At 44.8% G+C, this 21,503-nt stretch overlaps 1 protein-coding gene across 5 annotated transcripts in view; it reads right to left on the reverse strand.

The window, feature by feature from the left end:
- The window catches only part of ACACA (acetyl-CoA carboxylase alpha), a 938,215-nt gene that overhangs the window by 752,219 nt on the left and 164,493 nt on the right, over positions 1 to 21,503 (reverse strand). For all 5 annotated transcript variants that reach the window (XM_085649480.1, XM_085649478.1, XM_085649479.1 and 2 more), the window contains 7 exons: positions 17,694 to 17,803; positions 16,449 to 16,530; positions 16,145 to 16,243; positions 15,898 to 16,004; positions 13,557 to 13,667; positions 9,045 to 9,254; positions 6,841 to 7,011 (listed from right to left, as the gene is read on the reverse strand). In XM_085649480.1, coding sequence (XP_085505606.1) covers positions 6,841 to 7,011; positions 9,045 to 9,254; positions 13,557 to 13,667; positions 15,898 to 16,004; positions 16,145 to 16,243; positions 16,449 to 16,530; positions 17,694 to 17,803 — 890 coding nt within the window. The remainder of the gene's footprint in view (positions 1 to 6,840; positions 7,012 to 9,044; positions 9,255 to 13,556; positions 13,668 to 15,897; positions 16,005 to 16,144; positions 16,244 to 16,448; positions 16,531 to 17,693; positions 17,804 to 21,503) is intronic.

The following is a 21,503-nucleotide window of genomic DNA, read 5'->3' on the forward strand; positions in this document are numbered from 1 at the left end:
TGTTGGTACACAACACACGTGCAACGCCTTCCCACATCTGTCAGCACCTCCTGAATCATACAGACGCACACAGGTGAACAACAACAAAGACATATGTTTGTTGGTACTCGCACACGTGCAATGCCTTACCACATGTCTGCACTTCCCGAATCATACGGATGCACACAGGTGAACAGCCACAAAGACATATGTTTGTTGGTACACACCACACGTGCAACGCATTACCACATGTCTGCACTTCCTAAATCAGACGGATGCACACAGGTGAACAGTTGTCCACAAAGGCATACGTTTGTTGGTACTTGCGCACACGTGCAACACCTTACCTCATGTCTGCACTTCCTGAATCAGACGGATGCACACAGGTGAACAGTTGTCCACAAAGGCATACGTTTTGTTGGTACTTGCGCACACGTGCAACACCTTACCTCATGTCTGCACTTCCTAAATCAGACAGATGCACACAGGTGAACAGTTGTCCACAAAGGCATACGTTTTGTTGGTACTTGCGCACACGTGCAACACCTTACCTCATGTCTGCACTTCCTGAATCAGACGGATGCACACAGGTGAACAGTTGTCCACAAAGGCATACGTTTTGTTGGTACTTGCACACACGTGCAACACCTTACCTCATGTCTGCACTTCCTGAATCAGACGGATGCACACAGGTGAACAGTTGTCCACAAAGGCATACGTTTTGTTGGTACTTGCGCACACGTGCAACACCTTACCTCATGTCTGCACTTCCTGAATCAGACGGATGCACACAGGTGAACAGTTGTCCACAAAGGCATACGTTTTGTTGGTACTTGCGCACACGTGCAACACCTTACCTCATGTCTGCACTTCCTGAATCAGACGGATGCACACAGGTGAACAGTTGTCCACAAAGGCATACGTTTTGTTGGTACTTGCGCACACGTGCAACGCCTTACCTCATGTCTGCACTTCCTAAATCACACAGCTGCACACAGGTGAACAACCATAAAGGCATATGTTCGTTGGTACTCGCGTCCATGTGCAACGCCTTACCGAATCTGTCTGCACTTTTTAAATCACACAGCTGCACACAGGTGAACAACCATAAAGGCATATGTTTGTTGGTACTCGTGCACACGTGAAACACCTGACCACATCTGTCTGCACCTCCTGCATCATAAGAATGCACACAGGTGAACAGCCACAAAGGCATACGTTTGTTGGTACTCGCGTACACGTGCAACTTACCACAATGTCTGCACTTCCTGAATCATACGGATGAACAGCCACAAAGACATATGTTTGTTGGTACACAACACACGTGCAACGCCTTCCCACATCTGTCAGCACCTCCTGAATCATACAGACGCACACAGGTGAACAGCAACAAAGACATATGTTTGTTGGTACTCGCACACGTGCAATGCCTTACCACATGTCTGCACTTCCCGAATCATACGGATGCACACAGGTGAACAGCCACAAAGACATATGTTTGTTGGTACACACCACACGTGCAACGCATTACCACATGTCTGCACTTCCTAAATCAGACGGATGCACACAGGTGAACAGTTGTCCACAAAGGCATACGTTTGTTGGTACTTGCGCACACGTGCAACACCTTACCTCATGTCTGCACTTCCTGAATCAGACGGATGCACACAGGTGAACAGTTGTCCACAAAGGCATACGTTTTGTTGGTACTTGCGCACACGTGCAACACCTTACCTCATGTCTGCACTTCCTAAATCAGACGGATGCACACAGGTGAACAGTTGTCCACAAAGGCATACGTTTGTTGGTACTTGCGCACACGTGCAACACCTTACCTCATGTCTGCACTTCCTGAATCAGACGGATGCACACAGGTGAACAGTTGTCCACAAAGGCATACATTTTGTTGGTACTTGCGCACACGTGCAACACCTTACCTCATGTCTGCACTTCCTGAATCATACGGATGCACACAGGTGAACAGTTGTCCACAAAGGCATACGTTTTGTTGGTACTTGCGCACACGTGCAACACCTTACCTCATGTCTGCACTTCCTGAATCAGACGGATGCACACAGGTGAACAGTTGTCCACAAAGGCATACGTTTTGTTGGTACTTGCGCACACGTGCAACACCTTACCTCATGTCTGCACTTCCTGAATCAGACGGATGCATACAGGTGAACAGTTGTCCACAAAGGCATACGTTTGTTGGTACTTGCGCACACGTGCAACACCTTACCTCATGTCTGCACTTCCTGAATCATACGGATGCACACAGGTGAACAGTTGTCCACAAAGGCATACGTTTTGTTGGTACTTGCGCACACGTGCAACGCCTTACCTCATGTCTGCACTTCCTAAATCACACAGCTGCACACAGGTGAACAACCATAAAGGCATATGTTCGTTGGTACTCGCGTCCATGTGCAACGCCTTACCGAATCTGTCTGCACTTTTTAAATCACACAGCTGCACACAGGTGAACAACCATAAAGGCATATGTTTGTTGGTACTCGTGCACACGTGAAACACCTGACCACATCTGTCTGCACCTCCTGCATCATAAGAATGCACACAGGTGAACAGCCACAAAGGCATACGTTTGTTGGTACTCGCGTACACGTGCAACTTACCACAATGTCTGCACTTCCTGAATCATACGGATGAACAGCCACAAAGACATATGTTTGTTGGTACACAACACACGTGCAACGCCTTCCCACATCTGTCAGCACCTCCTGAATCATACAGACGCACACAGGTGAACAGCAACAAAGACATATGTTTGTTGGTACTCGCACACGTGCAATGCCTTACCACATGTCTGCACTTCCCGAATCATACGGATGCACACAGGTGAACAGCCACAAAGACATATGTTTGTTGGTACACACCACACGTGCAACGCATTACCACATGTCTGCACTTCCTAAATCAGACGGATGCACACAGGTGAACAGTTGTCCACAAAGGCATACGTTTGTTGGTACTTGCGCACACGTGCAACACCTTACCTCATGTCTGCACTTCCTGAATCAGACGGATGCACACAGGTGAACAGTTGTCCACAAAGGCATACGTTTTGTTGGTACTTGCGCACACGTGCAACACCTTACCTCATGTCTGCACTTCCTAAATCAGACGGATGCACACAGGTGAACAGTTGTCCACAAAGGCATACGTTTGTTGGTACTTGCGCACACGTGCAACACCTTACCTCATGTCTGCACTTCCTGAATCAGACGGATGCACACAGGTGAACAGTTGTCCACAAAGGCATACGTTTTGTTGGTACTTGCGCACACGTGCAACACCTTACCTCATGTCTGCACTTCCTGAATCATACGGATGCACACAGGTGAACAGTTGTCCACAAAGGCATACGTTTTGTTGGTACTTGCGCACACGTGCAACACCTTACCTCATGTCTGCACTTCCTGAATCAGACGGATGCACACAGGTGAACAGTTGTCCACAAAGGCATACGTTTTGTTGGTACTTGCGCACACGTGCAACACCTTACCTCATGTCTGCACTTCCTGAATCAGACGGATGCATACAGGTGAACAGTTGTCCACAAAGGCATACGTTTGTTGGTACTTGCGCACACGTGCAACACCTTACCTCATGTCTGCACTTCCTGAATCATACGGATGCATACAGGTGAACAGTTGTCCACAAAGGCATACGTTTGTTGGTACTTGCGCACACGTGCAACACCTTACCTCATGTCTGCACTTCCTGAATCATACGGATGCATACAGGTGAACAGTTGTCCACAAAGGCATACGTTTTGTTGGTACTTGCGCACACGTGCAACACCTTACCTCATGTCTGCACTTCCTGAATCAGACGGATGCATACAGGTGAACAGTTGTCCACAAAGGCATACGTTTGTTGGTACTTGCGCACACGTGCAACGCCTGCACTTCCTGAATGAGACGGATGCACACAGGTGAACAGCCACAAATACATATGTTTGTTGGTACACACCACACGTGCAACGCCTTACCACATCTGTCTGCACTTCCGGAATCAGACGAATGCACACAGGTGAACAGTTGTCCACAAAGGCATACGTTTGTTGGTACTTGCACACACGTGCAATGCCTTACCACATCTGTCTGCACTTCCTGAATCATACGGATGAACAGCCACAAAGACATATGTTTGTTGGTACACACCACACATTCAATGCCTTCCCACATCTGTCAGCATTTCCTGATGCGGACAGATGAACTTGGCCCAGAAGTGGACTGAGAATGTGCAACCAATATTCCCGTTTTCACACAGGGGGGTTTATTTTCCATGTATCTGTATACAATTTATTTCTGCATGTACATTTCGGAATTTAAGCTAGGGTATGGAGTTTCATGATTTAAACGAGCAAACGTAAACCCCAGTAATGCCTAGGCGTATGCCACTGTCACAGCTTCCAACCACCCTTGTCAATCGAGCCTTATCATTTCCGAGAGGCCTGTCAATCTGGGACAATTCAATCCCTGCTGCTAGTCCAAAAGGATGGATTAGGCAAAAGGCCAGGCGCTCATCTCTCCCACTCTCACAATGTAGCCACAGGAGGGGGCAACTCACTTTGGAATGAAATATCTGCAACAAGAGTTGACACTATATGTACAGAAGAAGCCGACTGGACCTTAGCCAAGAAACATTTCTAGTAATGTATTTTACACTCTTGTGTTCCATCAATTATGAACGATGCACAGGATCCTGGACAATCATTCCAGGAATCGGGACGAGGATGTCTCAGCAATATGCTGCTCAGTGATTAATAGGAGATTAGAAATCAAATGTAGCCTTCAAACCTTCAAAGGGAAAATGATGACACAGCTGAGGCAGGGTGGTGGAGCGCAGGAGGAGGATGATGGAAACATTGCACCCTGCTTCACCAGTCCAGGCCATTTGAGATCTGAATGCACAGCCTACTTTGGCCCTCATCACTAATAGCCCGGATTTGAAGGCCAGTAATACTTCAGACAGTTTCCAAAAGACAGCCAGCAGTGGTGTTTCTGGATGGCACCGGTCAAATATACCAATCTTACAGTTCTCTTATGCCCACTCCTGGAGTTCTGACTGCCCACAATACTCAATCCTTGGTAAATGTTTTCACAATATTAGGAGGGCAACCTAATTTCCTTGTTCACATTCGACTTTCCAGTTCCATCACACTTAAAACAGACCCAGCCAACGCATTTCATCCCTTACAGTCGATCGGATAGGATTATGACACACACGCCGAAAGGCTGCTCGAAGGGAGCCCAGACATTTAAATGGGTAAGGAATGGAAAAGAAGAATTTTGAAAAGGAGGATAAATCACATTGCCCTGATAAAGTCCCTATAAGGGATGAAACGCATTGGCTGGGTCTGTTTTAAGTGTGATGGAATTGGATACTTAATAAAAATAACTTTATGGAAAAAGACACCAACGTCTGGAAATCAATTGAAAAACTAAATATGGAAAGTAATTGAAAACAAAAGAGTGATTACAGATACATGCAATTCGAATTGGAAAGTTCAATGTGAACAAGGAAATTAGGTTGCCCTCCTAATGTTGTGAAAACTAATACTTCAGACAGTGTTACCAATATCTCAGGTATCGGTAACACATGATCTGTATTACCAGTGAATAACAAGTTGATTCCTTATATGCCAGTCGTCAGTGGTAAATACAAGAGTGAATAATTGTTTCTGCATCATATATTCCAAACGTAAACCTGTAATTATGGAGTTGAAGTTTGAACAACCTGGAGAATTTATCCTCAGTGAAATGTGGGATTACCATTCCCCGGTGATAGTGGGTGCACTAATTCCACATCACTAGTGATTCCCGATGGGGCCCAGTAACTCCTGGGGGTGAGGCCATTAACTCCTGTAACAGGAGTCGGTAAAAGGAGTTACTGGCCCCATAGGGAATGCCGGGCCATTTGGAATGAGAATCTTAGTGACGTTTTCTCCCAAAAAGAGATGACTGCTTCAGCCCAACTCCTACTTCGCTCAAGTCTGTCAAAATTCAATAATTTGTACACATTAAAATCAAACACTCACAGTTCTGGGAATAACACACTTGCACACCGGCAGTCAAGCACCTAACATGCTCGCTTACAGTGTCCGGCAGCTGAACCCAGTCCTCAATCTTCAGATCACACCCTACAGTCTTCGCAATGGACCAGAACAGAAAGGGCCTCATTAGGAACTGTCTCAAATGGTGTTTCTGTATATTTTCTTGTGGAAATTATGCTCTGTGTGATTGTAAGCTTTACTAGGCAGAGTATTCTGCCCAATATTAACAGCTGGGATTCTGCACCCGGTAATAAAGCATCCATTAGACTAATGGCTTTTCTGGGCACATATTCCACCTGCCAAAACAAGGTGGAATATTTGACCAGAAAAGGGCATGGAAACTAGGAACAAATACAAAGGGGTCTAGTGCCTGGTCATTCTGGGCACCGCATGGTATTCCCCATTGCAGGCCCCTTACCCTCAGTGATAGGGTGGTATTCCACCTGCTCTCAGTAATACTGGTATCACCACTCCATTTTTAAAGGGTGACTGATAACCGGTCCCAGTATGCGAAACACATCATTGTACTACAACTCGGACTCTGGTCTGCTAGGAAGCCGCAGATCTAGGCAGACACACAGATGCCAGTGGCCGCAGAGCTACAAGACCATTCCAACAGCAGATGTGAGCTACGCTACCTGCATAACTCAACATTAACTGCAGATGGGGGTGAACAGACTCATAGATGGTTCTAAAGACGGTGAAAGAACTAATGCTATAGGCTTGCGTTGCATGCATCATGCCCTTCCTCTCTTACCACCTGTTTCAACAAGACCCACCTGGAGCTGGGCAGCAGGCAGGTTGACATCAGCCACCATCTCGGTGCAGGGGTGCTCGACTTGTAGTCGGGGGTTGAGCTCCAGGAAGTAGAAGCTGCCATCCTGGCTGTAGAGGTACTCCACCGTGCCAGCGCTGACGTAGCCCACCATCCTGGCAAGCTTCACTGCGCACTGAAGGGAAAGAAAGCACAATTCGGTCATGGCGCTATCAGCGACGCGTGCCCACAAAACCCCTTTAACTTCGGCTCATGCACCAGCACAAGTCTTGCCATCGAAAAACAAAGGCCTCAGTGTATGTGTAACAATCAATGAGCTGTCAGAGCCTGCACGGTCTTGGGTTTGAGAAGAGCAAAAACATAAAAGACTGAAGGATTAAAAAAAAAAAAGAGTTGATGTCGCTTGCCGTGTAGCCATCTTAGCTGAGTGTAGCTAGGGTTCCACGGGGCGTGTAGTGTAGCATCCAATAAGACTTGAAGTGTTTTATGTGCATTTTACAAAACATCTCCAAACAAAGTCCAGTGCCATCCGCATGGCCTATGTTCTGCCTTGTCACATTCACAGACCCCCTCCCTGCCGCCCCCAGCATTAATTAACACTTGGCAGCCCGGCCCGGAATCCCCAAAGAGGAACTCAATAGATAAATCCTCACGTTCCCCATTTTTAAATATTTGAAATGTCTACCTAACACAACAACCAACGTTTATTTATGTAAAGTAAGCAAGGGTGTCACATGAGTGTAACCACTGACCCACACTTTAACCGTAAACACCATAATAAATGGAACTAGTCATCAGTGTGGCTAGTGTAGTGCATGCTGCCCTCAATGGCCTTCATTTACCCTAAGCAGGGATGTGCTTATGTAACTGGGGCATTTTATCGACCTCTGCAGCTTGAGAGGCATGAAGGCCAAGTCAGGGTTGAGCTCGCGTGCACTCACACATGGGCAGCACTCAGGAGGCGTCTTAATGTGCAAAGCTATTGGTTAAGGGGGTGCCATTAAGAGACACTGCAACACCATTCAGAGAGAGTGGACGAGCTTTCAAACACTGAAACTTGGTGAAAGGAACCTGAGCCGCCGCAAGGCTGGACTGACTCAGTCTGCTACACCATGAACGAAGTGGTTGAGAACACTGTGGGCATGTCGGCAGCTGGAAAGAAGAACAGCTCTGAAACCGCACCCCTGGGTCCACTCGATGCCCGAGTCGCCTTAAATGATACTGCAATTACCATAGCAACAGAACGCAAGGATCCCTGAGCACATCCAATCAAAAACAGGCCACATCTCACCAAATATGGCCGCTCAGAAGGAGGTGGGGTAGACAGTTAGCCGTCCAGGACATCCTAACTTTAAAATGCATCCATATAGGGAATAACCAAACATATTTTAAAGAAAAACTTTGAAGCCACCTCTCCTGAATGCAATTCTCTCTGTACCCTCACCTCCAAGTTAAAAGTGTATTCAAGTGATTTAGTGCAAATACACTGATAAGCAAGCTTATTTATTCATTCAGTTTTCTCACTTAGTTGATCACCATGCTCTTGGCAGCGATACCTCATTAAATCACCCATCGCAAAGGCTTCGCTCTAGAGTGGACCTCAGGCGTACAAGAGAAGCAAGCAAAGATTCACACATGAGCCATTGGGGACTTCAACAACTCCACTCCAGATGGTTTTCTTAGCATATGGGGCCTCAAATTAAAAGTAAATGGGCAATGTGATGTTTTACTAAGCTCGAATTTGGGGCACCCATGAACACAATTATGGCAGTTTTAGGTCTTTTCAATTCACTAGCCGATAAGGATCTTTAGCCCTTGCACCCAGGACCAATATACAGCCCTACATACTCATACATGTTTTTGTGAAGGGGCCCGAAAAGTTCAATTACCTATTAATGTGCAAAGAGAGCACAGTTCTTTCTATTTCTGCTTATTATATGGGAATATCCCCAGAGCATTCTCATTGGAGATGTTTTGGGACCAATTCACAACGGTTTGTGAGGGTGCGCGAAACCGTACCACTTTGGGGTACTCCACATATGTCTTTGTGAGTAGGCCCCACAGTGTGGAAAGACAATGCTGTAAGGCACTGAGAGAATAAAGGAAACAGCAAAGTTACAGGGCTTCCTACATTGGAAACAACAGACTGCACATGGATCATGGTGACATCTTGACTTTGACAACCTGCAGGGAATAAACCCAGCCTACCTGCTCCATCTGCTCAAACACCATCGAGGTGGCGATGGTGGCTGGGGCCTCCTCAATGATTTTCTGGTGCCGGCGTTGGACGGAACAGTCACGGCCAAACAGCGAGATGGCATTGCCATACTGGTCAGCGAGTATCTGCACCTCCAGGTGACGAGACTGCTTGGCCAGCCTCATGACAAAGATGGGGGATCCTGGAACCTCGGCCTGAACCTGCCACGCAAATACAAAGAAATTCACGATTAAATTATGGAGAGTTTCACGCAAAATATCTTCCTGGAACTGAAAAGGCCAAAGACAGACCTCAAACAACAAAAGAAGGGAAATGTGAAATGAGGTCATTCAGAAACCATACAGAGTGGTCATGTTGTTTTTCAAACACAGTTTTTCATGATCTACTTTGTGTGGCTGTGAATGATTCACATTTTGACTGATTTCTACCCATTTTCATGGATATTCTGACAGATACAAATAATAAAAACGAAAAGTTCTCCTAAACCTAAGCCAGCCTCCCACTCTACTCATTGACCAGCCTCCAAACCAATTTTGATATTATTTCAGCCTTAGGGCAACCCTTAGAAGATCTCAAATAAGCCAATTAACTACTCATAAATTCAGAATCTAGATAACAAGTCTATAAAACAAACATTCTTATAATATAGCAGCTTTAGAATAACATACTTCAAATTAGAACATTGATGACCACCCAGCATAGTAATATTACCTGGAAAATACTCAGCTTCAGATAAAAGTGCAAAAATAACCACTTTAAGTATTCCCAGCTTAGACGCCAAATGACCCAAGAGCATCCACGTGGATAATCCAGCATTCCGACCAGCAAAAGTAACCAGAATAATACCGAATCACAGACAAAATAATATCTATATCTTTCACCTCTGTGAAGAGGGTAAATACCTTCATAGTGTAAAATATTTATTGAATTTTTTGAGAATTTTTATATAGCGCAGGTTAGACCCGAGGGTATCCAAGCGCTTTACAAGACACAGCAATGATAGAAGGATTCAGAGTTGACACACTATAACAAGAGGGGATAAAAACAGTGTAACATAAAATACGTCTCTCATGAAACCTAGGGTCCTGTTTGCAGTTTTTGGAACCAAGAGACCACCTCCATATTCACAAACTTTGTAATGTGACCTGCATCCATGCTCCTTCTCACAGTGACATAATGACCACTGTTTCATCAGTGAAGCAGTCCACAGTATGTGTGCGTCATATGTATGTTTTGTTCAGAATTACAAAGACAAACAGTGCTCAAGTGTTGTGGTTAAAGGCAATATTCTTTCAGTTTTGACGTGCGCTGTGAGTCTGGATCTCTTTCTGTAACATGGCTCGATCTGTGCTACTCTTTCCATATATTAATGACTATAGTTCTAATAAAGCAGCACATTACTTTGCAGTTTTGCTAAATGGAAAATAAATATATCAAATAGTGGGAAAAAAAGTGAATACTGTATGTGTGTTGGATTGGACACATGCCCACTAGATGTCTTTTTGGGACAGAATGTGTTGAAAACATATTTCTACACATACGTTTTTGGAGCAATAGACGGTTTTTCATGGCGCAGTCCCTGTTTTTCCTCCTTCAATCAAAGGTATGTTTCCAACATATGTCAGCAGCCACAGCCCAAACCAAATAACCCAGGAAACAAAAGCCAATTTCTCATCTTTTTGGTGTCAACAGAGAAAGTTGACAAACATTGCAGGGAAAGCCTTGCTCCCTTATGCATGATTAGTTGCAGTTGGATATGGAAAGGTGGATGGAAGGTGGATGGAGGGTGCCAAAGGAACATGTGTAATGTGGAACACAAATAATGAAATCACCAGTAATCACCAACAAGACTGTATGTGATTGAATAAGTAGGAGCCTGCTTCTGGGTAAGGGCTCATCCACCTCCAAATCTTTCTGTGACACTGGAAAATAATTTTGACATGTACACTCATTTTGTCCGTCAGGCCTGGACTTTCTGTATTTCTAAGGACAGGTCTACTGCCTGCTCGGGTATTCCTCTTTGGTCTCCAGGAGGGTACGATAGGGACAGGAATGTGCCACAAAACAGAGTAACACCACATACAGTAGTTCCTCAAGAAAATGGCACCCAGGAGTCAACTCTAAATGGTATTCACAACCTAGTGATGTAAAACATTTACTAGTCACAGATGCAAACAAGTACTGTAGGGAATGTGGCATTTGAATTGGGAAAGAAAGGCGTCCTTGAAGTCCACGCATGCAGAGCTATAAATCTGGAGATCTACAAATGAACTGGACCTGGGAATGTCTGAACATTGAGTCAGTTGCTACCTTCGATGCGGCCATATGGTTTTTCGACCCGAATGACCCGATGGATCATTAATGTCAACTCACAATTCAAACAGGTGGACTTTGGACCCTAATCCAACACTTGGAAGAACCCCGAGAAAACCCTCACAAGCGCAGAGTGAACATTATTTGGAGGCAACTTCAATGTCAAAGCAGGATCATGGAGAGGAGATGAAGAATGCTGCTTGGAAGCAAAACAAGCAGACAAAAAAAGGCGAAACATGGCATCGACAAAGAACCCTGTTGCCTCAGAAGAAGAGGGGCCGCTAGTTCGAAATGTACGGACATCAGTGGTAGATTATGATAGTATTCCAAGTTTACAATGGAACAGATTGGACAGTTACCGCGTCCCCAATGTAGTACCAATGACACTTGATTGGCTACTCACGAATACACCCATCTACCTGATCACCAATGTCTGGAAATCAGAAACAAAAGCGGCATACATAACTCCATTAACTTAGAATACCTATCTGCCTAGATGCAGTCTCTGAAAGCGCAGAGAGAAAAAAAACGTTGTAAGGCCAAGCCCATAATCCAACTAAACCAATCACATTTGTTTCCTTGCTCAAGACACGTAGCAATGGGCCAACAAAGTAGCAATGCAGCGTGCCCAAATGAAAGGCCTTGAAAATTGATCAACTTTACGTACAAGAAAATCCTACTTCGAACTCACAGAGAGGACAAAGAAAGCACTGCGTCTCTCGGGCTGGAAAACAATTCTGAAAAAAAAGCTTCAATAGGACACAACAAAATTCTGGAATTCTGGAAAGATGGTCTTCAAAAAGCATCCTGGACAAAGATGGTATCTATTTACTTACTTATTAAACTTCCATAGTGCACTTGCACCAGTGGACATTAAGATGCCTTAAAAAACAACGAGGAGATACACTGCACATGTCATCAACAACCCAGGACTAGATAACTGCTGGGGAATACCTACAAGTGCACACCCAGTAGTGGCTATTGGAGAACCTGAACAGCAACTATCTCCCAGGATGAGTGGATGAGCCACTTTTAGTGATCTGTGGACGCCTAGATGTAGGTAGCCACGAGAAGATGGCACACCTGAAAGGGAATATAGACATGGCATTGCTCTTTGTCTTTTCCACAATCAGATTAAAACAGCAACTTTAAAACCAGGAAGGGCTCACATGATGGAGTGATGTCTTTCAAACTTTAACTCAAGATCTGCCACTCTGAGAAAAATAATACTGTACTAATGTCTTGGAAAAACAACACAAGTACAACCGTCCAGAAGAAAACAGTGCAGATGACCCACAATCACACAAGTCAGCTAGACTGACAGACACTGATCCAGTGATCTTCATGAAGAGTACTCTTAAAAATGCCAATCTATGATGGAAGATAAAAGCCTTCTCACACCACATCAAAGAAGTCCCAGGGAAGGACTCCAAGACGTCGATTGGAAATTTATTTAGCATTTTTGGATCCAAAAATACTGCACTAAGAAACGATGCGTATGAAGTAGGCAGATGGAATTGCATATACTGGCTGTATCTTTTTCACGCGTTATAATTTAAAGTAAATAGTACGCTATTCCTGTCAGTAAATGAATTATTACTCGCCCTGGGGTTTACGTTCCCAATTTAAGGATTAATGTCCATATAACACCAGTCCGGGTCTTTCTGGGAGAGGACCCACACCCAGGATAGACATGGATGGACACAAGCAGGGGCTCCAGGCTGAGTCACCCCAAAGTCCATGACGGCCTCCTCCTGCACCTTGGGGGAGGGGGCGGGGGACAGGCAACAGTCTACCAAGAGAGTGCTCAGCCTCCCCCTCAAAGACACCCCTTAGAAACTTCACCCACACACCCACATACTTACCACAAACCTAAAACAACAAGTCGTTAATATCTACATTAAATCTCCCCAGTATCTGGGGGATGGGTAACTGGGGTAAATGATCTAGAAATTCCAGGTTTGTCACGTTGTTGGGGAGTTTAACTTGTAGCCCAGTTAATTCAGAGTGGTACCGGTTGGTATAATTAGTTATGTCGCTAGTAACTCCCGGGGAATTAATTAGAAACTTGTAATGCTGGCCTTAATCAGCACGCGGATGTGCAGTAGGTGTGATGGGGCGGAAGCAATCATGCACAATGCAGGCTCTCAGAACGCTACAGTCGTAGAACTGCTCCAGGATGAACATACCTGTCTGAAGAGACTGGGGAACTCCTCCGGATTGTTAACTTTTCGGATTCCTTTCCCTCCTCCGCCCTCTGAGGCTTTGATCATGACTGGGTATCCCACTTCAACAGCAGCCTGGTGAGAGAAAGGGCGAAAGGTACAAGGTGGTGCGAGAGGGAACAGGGAAAGAACAATCGAGGAGGGAACAAAGAAGGAGGGAGAAAATAGGGGGAAGAAAAAAGATGGAGATGTAGGACAAAGACGACAGAGAAAATGACATGGTGGGAAAGAGTACAGAGGAAGGAGCAATGGGTGTAAGAGGGAGGAAGAAATAGTAAGAGAAGAAAAGGGAGTGAAAGAAAAAGAAGACAGCAAAGGTGAATACAAAACAAATAGGGTGAAAAAAGAGGAAAGTGTGATAGAGGGGAGAGGGAGAGGGAGTTAATTAATAGAAAAGAGGGAAAGAAGGAAATGAGAGAAGAAAAAGATAAGAAACAGTGACATAAGGCACATCATTGAGAAATTAAAAGTCACATAGACAGAAAGGCAGGAAAGAAAGGCGAGAGAAATGGATGAGAAAAGGATAATGGGAGACAGCAGCAAAAGATGGAAATATCAAGATGGAAGAGAGGAAAAAAGAATCCAATAATAAAAGCGAAAATAGTGGATGCTAAACGATCAGAAGACTTAACACAAGAGCACAGAAGAGCAGTTATAAGGGCCACAAGTTTATGTAGACAATGAAAATGCTGACTAACTCCACACATGCCTACCCTCCTACGAACACTGTAACCTTCTTTCCAACATGTTCTCTACTCAGAAATACTCAGCAATGTTGACCCTACCTTTCACGGAAGTCTCCAGGGACCAGCACCTTGCTGCAAGAACAGAAAGATACTACTACTACTACTACTGAACCTAGAAAAGAAAGCGTCCTCACAGGCTCCCATAGAACTGAACATCTGCCCGCCTAGATGCAATGATCAGGGTCTCTGCAGAATAGAACTCCAGTCTTCCACACCCAAACTCCATGGCTTACATCTGCTACTGCGGTTGCTGTGAGACATGCACCAAACCTGATGGAGCTCAAGCAATAATGCCTTCGCAGTGCTGGGGTTGGGTGGAGGGACAGGGAATGTGGGCAGGCAGCGCCATTTCTAACCTCCTGTTTCCCTAACACAAAGCCTTTGCATACCGACCTCTACAAGCATCAGTTGCCACCAGCTTAGAGCACGGCTAATGAGCCATCAGCTGAAATATGGAATGTTGAGTTCTTGTAAGCAAACCAACTGGCATCTGAGGAGCGTAGGGCTAACCATGACCTTCATTGTAGAGTGAGCAAGTAGATGCTACCAGATGAAAGCAGTCCTTGGCTGGAACAAGATGAAGGTAGGCGAGCGGCCGCCATACACTCCGAGTATGGATGCTGCGGTCAGCAGCTAAGAATGGGGCAACCTGTGCAACTTGAGAGACGAGCTATTGCTGCAGCATGCTGGCTACTGGTGCCACACGTTAAGGGTAGGGCTGTTGTCACCGCATGCCGGCTGCTGGCGCCGCATGCTGAGGGTGGGACCATTGCTGGCACCTCATGCTGAGTGTGGGGCTATTGCTGCCACATAGCAGATGTAGAGCTATTACTGAAACACACCGATGGCAGTGCCATCAATAGCACGCACAGAGGGGACAGCTGTTGTTGCCACATTTGGAAGCTAATAATAATAATAATAATTCATAGTTGAAAAGTGAGAACATATCTCCCCTTAAGGTTTCATGGGGCTGGGGGCCATTGGGGAGATTAAGTGAGCTATTGCCCAGAGTCACATGATGGTGAGCTGAGCTGCCGCCGGCGCCCACGATTGAACTGTGAGCCCCGCGCCTCGGAGTCAGCCGCTCTAGCCGCTGTGCCATACCTCTCCTATGACACTGTCGCCACATGTGGCCAGTAGGGCTGCTGGCTGCCACATACTGATAGTCATGCTGAGAATGGAGCTATTACTAGTTCATCTAAAGTTACTGCTTTCAACAAGGAGTAAATGGTTACATTTTAAAAGCCAGCACCCCACTTCCCCTTTGAGATGACCGCCATGTACAAATGTAAAAATAAGACCCCATTCCCTAGAATACTTTAACTGTTATGTGAAAGACTGGAAACTAGCTGCACAAAGAGTGCATGGGAGAGGAAACAGAAGGAAAAAAGCAGCAAAAAGTCTCTAATGTTCGGCCATGTTATCATTTGTCACATATACCTATACAAGAAAATTGCACCAGAGCAGTTTCTGTGAGTAAAAACACTAGTTCAGCTTCAATCATTTGGTAGACGCTATTTTGAGAAGCCCTGAGTTAATGGTACAAGAAGGCAACTTACCCTCAATCCATCATCAACATCTTTGACGTAGCCCTTCTCATACAACTCCGGGGGGACATTCAGGACACCCTTCTTCATGTCACTCTCCTGCCAATCCAAGGTGAGACCTGCAACATAAGGCATAACGTAAAGTTTCGACACTCGCAGATGTTGAATGGATGCCATGCCGATACTATCACACCGCTTCCTAGCATCGGTTTGTAGAAAGGGTCCTAACACCAGGTGACACACAATTCTGGTTTCTTACCACTGCCGCTCCATGGGAGGGTGGGGATGCCTGCCGTTTGAGCCACAATTGAAGAGGCAATCTTATCTCCAAGAGCCCACATGGCTTGGCTTGGTGGCCCTGCAAAGAAAAGGGATACACACAAGAAATAGATTCAGAAATTCATGCTCATGTTAAAAAACACAATCCTTAATGGTCAGTGTGTTGCACCAATCTATTGGAAATCTAGCAAAGGAGAATGTGTCAATAGGTCCACTGAGGAATATTTGAGGTGGATTTTACAGATTTTTGTACCTAGTGCCAATGCCACTTCAGATGCTCTTACCCATGAAAGCAATCCCATTTTTGCACAGAAGCTCAGGAAGTTTGGGATTCTCAGATGCGTGGCCCCAGCCGGCCCAGACTGCCTGAATAGAGAAGAAGAAATGAGATCAGAAACACGCTGGACCCAAAACTCATAATATTCAGTGTACAATCAAAGCAATCTTCATATTACATTCATCATTAGAGTAGTGACACAGTGACACAGAAATGAAGACGCATTCTCTTCAAAGTGTTTGCACAAAAGTCCTGAAGAGGCTGAAAGTGCAAATAAAAACATTCCTTCATTCATCCTTCGGGCAATCAGTGCGAGCGAACCAAGAACCCTACCGAGTTTAAGCTCATTGGTTTCATGCACTGAAAGATTTTTGGTATATATGGTGTTCCCAGTGACTGTAACGGTGTCGCAGATATGAAGGATCAAGTCTCATATCCAATGGGAGTGGCAGGTGGGTCAAGAGGATCTTACGAGCAAGGCCTACCGCACCAGGCTGCAGAAGTTCCACCAGGCATTAGCTTTAGAGCAGAGGAGATGTGGTTCCTCACAGCAGGAGAAAGCTTCATTGCTGAGGGTGGCTTTCAGGGAAGGGTCTTGATCTGACAAGCGCAAGACATGCTCAAGGGCAGACAAGCATCCACCATCCCTCAGCCTCGAGATCCCACCCAATGATGCTGGTCCAGCAGAATCGGAGGGAGACAATTTTGGGATCCTGATGCCAAATGGTATTTAAAAATGGAAGAGTCATAGGACTTTCTGAAAAAGTGCAAGCCATTGGACTGCAAATGTAGAAACAACAGGGCTGGGGGGGGGGGGAGGGGCAATCTTACAAAATCACTGGATGTTTTGTCTCATTTTATCACTGTTCTATCCAAGTGGTCCATGCCGTCGCTTGTACCTACAGCATCCAGCTCTCTCAAATCCCAACACCATGCAACTCTCTACTGTCAAGCAACAAGCAGCTCTATAATATCCCAGGATGTTCAGCGCTCTCCTATACTGGGGACAGTCTATCCTTTTGAATGACATGTAGTTCTTTTCCATCCTATGGACATGTACACAACTTCTATCACATGGACATGAGGAGCTTTCTATCCTGAAGGCACAAACAACCACACAGTTTCCAAGGCTGGAGCATATCAATTCCAGGGCATCCACGCTTTTACCAAGGGCTATACGGCCCTTCCAATCCCAGCCAGTCCATCTCTGATCCACCCACTTGGTTGAATGACTTGCTTCTCCACTGCTCACCTGCACTGGAATTCTTTTAGCGATATCAAGAATAAGTTCAACGTTTGCATAGTTGTTGTTGTTTGGTCCCCCAGGAACAGGCACGTAGTGGTCGGCCATCTTAATGTATTCTGTGGATACAAGAGGCAGTACTATTACTCTGGGCAAAGTCTTGCATTTACCACATCTTTTGTCTACTAAAATTGAGCATCGTGGCCATAGCAGGAAATGAACCCTCACTTAATCTGAATATACATCTGTAGCTAAAAAACAGAATATGGTGCATTTAAAGACCTTCTTATGAAACTCCGTTTTCTCACTCCCTGTATTTTAAATCTAGGCCTGCTTGTGCAACTTTGTCAATCTCAGTCCAAATCCACATGAAAAATAGAGAGCCAGAACAAATGCAGATTAAGGTTCCCACCCAAATAAATCTAATTGTCTAGGTAATCACAATGGCCCCCATTATACAATCTTTATACAGCAAAATTACATGGGGCTCTTCTGGAGGTCACCTCAGTTTCAACAAAATTTTGGGTGCACCATTTAAATATTTTATGTACACTGGCAATACGGTTCTTACTGCTCAAACAGCAGTTAGCTTACAATACTGATTCACTAGATTAAAGCCTATAGTTAGGAGGATTATCTCAGGATCAACATATTCATAACTAGAGCAACAGTTTTCCCAAAGGGGGATCAAGTAAAAATTACATCGGAATCATCGGAAACTTGCAGACTGTTGAAACTAGTAGACTTCTTTGGTGGCGTTCAGTCATTAACACCAAGTCACTGGATATCTTCTTTCCATCGCAGGAACCTGCCTCTTGGTGGAGTGGTCCAATCCTGGGTGCATTTAGCACTTCACAAACTGCGTGATCTAGCATATGGAGAAGAAGTAAAGGTTCCCTGAGCTCGGTCAATGCCTATCAATCATAAACCGCGACGGACATCACTGTGCTCTGCTGTTCTGTACTGCTCAACTCATCTGACCAGCGGCATCAATTTGTTTGATTCACTTCAATGAGTTGCAAGTGTCACTCTTAGCACCTTCCCTGAAGGAGGTACCCTGTATTGTGACCTGACTCTCTTCCACTGGTCCCAGGAAGATCCAGAACATCACTCCAGGACCACTTCCCCATATTGCAGAAGTGCGCATCATCACCATGGGCCCCAGAGAAGAAATACCACCCTGGACTGGAGAGCGCCATCCGATTAGAAGGGTCAGGATTGATCTATTGCTTTCAAACGGAAAGTCAATAAAATGTTCTAGGCTTCTGACACAATTAAGACCACATTTAGGGAAAGGGTATGATATAGCATGTTGAAAGCACTCTCTGCTCTTCCAATATATGCTTACTGAATAATAACTGTTTTTTTATAGCACTTCCTACCGACACGTAAGCAGAGTTAAAGCGCTGTAAAAATCAAATGTTACTACTATCCAGTGATATGGTATTGCATTTATTAACGTATGGAAGGATGAGCCGGCCTGCCAGGATTCAAACTCATGACCTGGGAATCATCGCTTGTTTAGTAATGAGCATTTGAATCACGGAGCCATTTTGCTATCTGGTGGATTCCATCTGCGACAAGCACACTGAGTTTGAACTGTGGGGATGTCAACCTCCTGCTCTAGTCTCTTACTCGGCGGGCTTTACCTCATTCTGCACTCGGTAGGGCAGGCTCCACCAATGTATGCCAGATGACAACTTCCAGAGTCGCTCCTCATGCAGTGCGGCCAGGGGGTGGCAGGGAGGGAAAGAGGGGAGATCCCCTTCAACCATAACCCAAAGTACCCAGGGCTGGGGGGATCCTCTTCCATGAGACTGACGTGGAGCCACAACATGACTGGGGCTACGGTGCATTACGAAAGCGGTGCCTCGGCCATTTAAATACCAGAATACACACGGACACTGGGACATTTCCGACAGCTGCTGCTAAATTTACAAACACCAACTACAATTAAGAAATGCTGAAGCTCTCCTGCTGGAACCTCCAACCTTCAGGCAAAAATGTTTTATGGAACAACCATTGCATAGCAGTACAAAAAGGGTCGACCTTGAGTCTTGCCACCTTCAAGAAGGATCACAAAATCCTCCTATTTGAGAGACAATTTGGATGAAGCTAGGATAGCTTCTCTGCCTCTCCTTTTCGACTTATCCAATCTATCCAGGCACAATCGACCTGACCTTTCGCCCTTGATTCGAACTGCTGGGTGTAAGTGTTTTCTTTGTGGCTTATCGGTTATTTGTATGTTGATTCTTATCCATATCAATTTTCTTGTTCTCTTGTAAAGTGTTGTGATGCTCTTGGGCCAAGTTTACACTATAACAAACTTCAAAAAGTAAATACAAACAAATAACAGATGGCATAGACAGCAGCTTGATTTCTGCAAAATGTTGAGCCTTGCATTGTACATTTTAAACGGCTGTAATGCTCCTAGTCTGAACACCCATTACATAACAATGGGGTAACCCAAAAATAACCCGAAGTACCTGGGTAAATTGCGATATGTAACAACACGCTCCAATCAGAGAGCCCAGCAAAAAGGGCAAAGCTAAACAGATTAACTTATCCTATATTCATTTATCCAAAACAACCTCCTCTATCCGAGGAAGGAGGTGAAATATTGCTTCTATCAATATGGCAGAGCGTATAGAACAATATCAACTCTTATCACACACAAAGAGATAAATGTATTAATTTTAATATGAAAACCAACAGCATAAATACATTATTTTCTGAACATAATGTATTCATGTTGTTGGTTTTCATATAAAAAATCATGCCTTTACCTCTGATAATGAAAGTAGGATAAGTTAATTGGTTTAGCTTTGTCCTTTTTGCTGGTCTCTCCGATTGGACCATTGTTGTTGCGCATCACCCTTGTCTGAACACGGCGGTCTTGTATGTGTGGCGGACACAAAATGTAGGGGATGTGGAATCCCGCTACACTCCAGCTGCAGCCATCTCAAGGGTCTGCTCAGGAGTCCACACTTTTTTTTTTAACATTAAAGTTGTTTTCATATCAAACATCTTAAGTACACAACGCCCGCAGGCAGGATGTCCCAGCTGCTAAAAGTTCTGCCAACAGTCATCAAGTAAGTGAGCAACTTCGCACCATTGGCTACAGAATCCGTAGGGTTTAAGAAAGGAGCGTGTTACATTGCAGCCAGTCAAATCTCGTCTTTGATATGTGACTAAAACCGGTCAGATTCGATAGTGCTATTAAAAAATAAAAAGTAGAGAAACTCGCAACATTGAGTTGCTTCACACTTAAAGTGGTGGAAAGTTTATAAAAACCCAACGTTCCTCCCCGAGCCACAAAACCACAATGTGAATGACTGCAAAGCAAACGTTCACAGCCTTTATTTAAAGGCAGTAAGACTCTTAGGAAAAAGAACACAAATTTGAATTAAAAAAACTAAAAAGATCCCATTACGACTCACGAAAGAAAGATGCGTTGAGATGACACATTTCTCATAGACGTGCAATTCGGAGGTTATTTGATTGTACAACTGGTGTTCACAATGTTCAGAATATGTTTTTACAATTTAAGAATAACGCTATCTAGAAATGTTGAGTGTGTCACCTCCCTAGTCAGAAAGCAATCATCTTACTAAAGGGGAGCCCCAGAAAAAAAGAAGATTCAAATATAATGAAAAAGTGCCCGCTCTATCTGAAAATGTGAAGAAAATAATAACTGCAAAGCCAATAGGTCTGGGTCGGCTGCCAGACTTTTTGCCCTAGCAATACTCATTTTGCTTTAAGATCATTTTTGAAAGTTTGCTGATGTTGGAGGAACTACTGGGCCCTCAACAATATAAA

This window comes from Triturus cristatus, chromosome 3_2 (genome assembly GCF_964204655.1).
Source record: "Triturus cristatus chromosome 3_2, aTriCri1.1, whole genome shotgun sequence".
Lineage (NCBI taxonomy): Eukaryota > Metazoa > Chordata > Amphibia > Caudata > Salamandridae > Triturus > Triturus cristatus.